General features: G+C 45.7%; 1 protein-coding gene across 1 annotated transcript; it reads left to right on the top strand.

The window, feature by feature from the left end:
- The first annotated feature begins 1,736 nt into the window (after positions 1-1,736).
- On the top strand, positions 1,737-2,809 carry LOC128626773 (keratin-associated protein 4-7-like). Its single transcript, XM_053661291.1, has 2 exons — positions 1,737-1,748; positions 2,462-2,809. Exons 1-2 carry the CDS (start codon positions 1,737-1,739, stop codon positions 2,807-2,809), a joined length of 360 nt encoding a protein of 119 aa, XP_053517266.1.

Raw genomic sequence — 2,809 nt, forward strand, 5'->3', positions numbered from 1 at the left:
TGCTTTTTTACAAATGTATTCGACCACCTGCTTCTAAAAGCTCAATGAGCACTGGTACATAAGCCCATTAGGCCGTTTTGTTTTTAAGATTTTATTTATTTATCTTTAGAGGAGAAGGGAAGAAGAAAGGGAGAGAAACATCAATGTGTGGTTGCCTTTCCCGCACCCCCTACTGGGGACCTGGCCTGCCACCCAGTCATGTTCCCTGAAGGGAATCAAACCAGCAACCCCTTGGTTCACAGGCACTCAATCCACTGAGCTACGCCACCCAGGAAAATTTTTCTGTTTTACTCCTCACTCAAGCACAGGCTTATTGATTTTAAAGAGAGAGGAAGGAGGGGAGGGAGGCACAGAAACATCCGTGTGTAAGAGAAATAACAATCAGTTGCCTCTCGCACATGCCCCAACAGGGGGCAAAACCCACAAGCCAGACAGGTTCCCTGACCAGGAATCAAACCAGAGACCTTTAAGTTTATGAGACGACACTTCAGCCCACTGAGCCACAACAGCCAGGGCATTCAAATAAATTAATAAAATTTAAAATAAATATATAAAAGAGTCTATATACTCCATCAGTATTCTTGCCACTCTTATGTAAATAAGCAGGCCAAATGTAATAAGACTAGATTTGTTAAGAAAACAAATTAGTTTTACTACAATTACTTTTGGTAAAAATGGGGGTGAGTATAGAGGAGAAAATTTTGTTTCAGTAGAAACTTTAATACACACCTGTTGAGATTAGATTCTAGTGCTATTCATTGTTTTTAAGGTTTTGTTTCTCTGAATCTTCTAGTTTCCTCATGTTTGGCTATGACCCTCTGAACTAATGTTCCAAATTTTCTCCAATCCTTTGTGATTTGTAATCACTGAGAACTAAAGCTGCCCCCCCCTTTTTTTTTTGAAGCACTACAAAGGTATTAAATAACTTGATATACACTTCAGAGAAATTGCCACAATACTTTAGGTTTAGACAATTTTCGTCAGGACTGAGGCTCTGTGGGACACGCCAAAAGTTTATCTAAACCCCCTGATGACGTCATCAAAGACATTCAAACTGCAAAGGATGCGCTGACCCCTCCGTCTACAAATATTCTTTTCCCTTCAATGGCTGCCCTCTGGAGTCAGGCTGGGGTTATGGTTTGCTCCAAACATTAAACTTTGTTTTTCTCTGTTTGTTGTATAAAAATGCTTTATTAAATAACTGGTTTTTCACACAATCTGGTTCTACCTTTGGAAGCCCTCTGGCATCACCTGCCTCCTGAATGAGTCACTGCTTTTTAATGGCACTGACCTGATCTCAGGACTGAGAGTCCTGGTTCAATGAGTTGTAAAGGAATCGATCAACTTAGCTTTTGGATTGTGGAACTTCCTGGCAAAGTTTCCAAGGCAGGAGTGTAGGGAGTAGAATCTGTCACCCCAACATATGTCTCTTGGGGGAAAAGGATATTTTAGCTGGTTACTTTTAAGATACAGCAGAGGAGGAGCTCTGAAAACCAACTGGAAGTTACCCTTTTGTAAGAGATATTTACAGGTATAAGAAAAGTCCACATTTGTAAGGGCGTCTGTCACACTGTACCAGGGGGAGGGCATGACTCAGTCTCTAGAAACTCTTATCAGTGGAGAAGGAAGGGACTTACCTGTGTGTGACAACTTCATCCTTGTTTGCTCTGCTTTTCCTGGCCACCTCCCATAACCAAATCCCCACCCACAAGGTCTTCCTTTGTCTTTCACTGACGATGGCATCTAAGGTGAAGCTATATGCCATCTTGGGGGTGTGACTTAGTCCCCGAGTCTCTCCCATGGGTACAGGAGGTATTCATATTGTTCAACTGTTGCTAGTGTTTTCCCTGTTAATCAGTTTTTGTCCAGTTAATTCTTAGACCAGCAAAAAGAACCTAGAAGGGTAAAGGAGAAATTTTTCCTCCCCAACACAAAGTTGGGCTCAGGCATGGATTCACTCTGTCACTGCAAACGTGTCGGCATCCTGCCCATCATGCCAGGGATGATCCCCAATCAAATTACAGTTGCAGAAACAGCACTAAGACGTGAAAGGTACTGAGCCTAATGAGGCCAGCAGAAGCTCGGAGAGTGGACCAGGTGACCAGGTTATGAACAAAGCAGGAACGATGCTGACAATGTGACCATCTTCCTTATATCTGAAAAAGTTTCTATGAATTATTCTCAATTAAGAAACACATTAAACACTCATTTTCTACATATTCATAACACTGAATGAATAACTTCCTTTTCTATAATTCCCAGAGACTAGAGAAAACAGCATAAACAACAACAAGGAAAGTCCTGCTCATTGGTCCAAATTGGAGGGAGTAGGGGTAGAGGAAGGGGGTCCAGTGTATAAAAGCCCCAGAAACAGGGAGGCATCAGAATCTGAGAAACTCACCTGTGAACAGAAACTCACCTTCCTTCCCTGACACCATGTGCTGCTCCCCCTTGCTGCCAGCCCACCTGCTGTGGGTCCAGCTGTGGCGGGTGTGGTTGCTGCTGCCAGCCTTGCTGCCGCCCAACCTGCTGTCAGACCACCTGCTGCAGGACCACCTGCTGCCAGCCCTGCTGCCGCCCCTGCTGCGTGAGCAGCTGCTGCCAGCCTTGCTGCCGCCCAACCTGCTGCGTGTCCAGCTGCTGCCAGCCTTGCTGCCGCCCCTGCTGTGTGTCCAGCTGCTGCCAGCCTTGCTGCCGCCCCTGCTGTGTGTCCAGCTGCTGCCAGCCCTGCTGCCGCCCAACCTGCTGTCAGACCACCTGCTGCAGGACCACCTGCTGCCAGCCTTGCTGCCGCCCTTGCTGCTGCTGA

The sequence above is a fragment of the Artibeus jamaicensis genome, unplaced genomic scaffold (genome assembly GCF_021234435.1).
Source record: "Artibeus jamaicensis isolate MK-2021 breed Jamaican fruit bat unplaced genomic scaffold, CSHL_Jam_final contig_2259, whole genome shotgun sequence".
Taxonomy (NCBI): domain Eukaryota; kingdom Metazoa; phylum Chordata; class Mammalia; order Chiroptera; family Phyllostomidae; genus Artibeus; species Artibeus jamaicensis.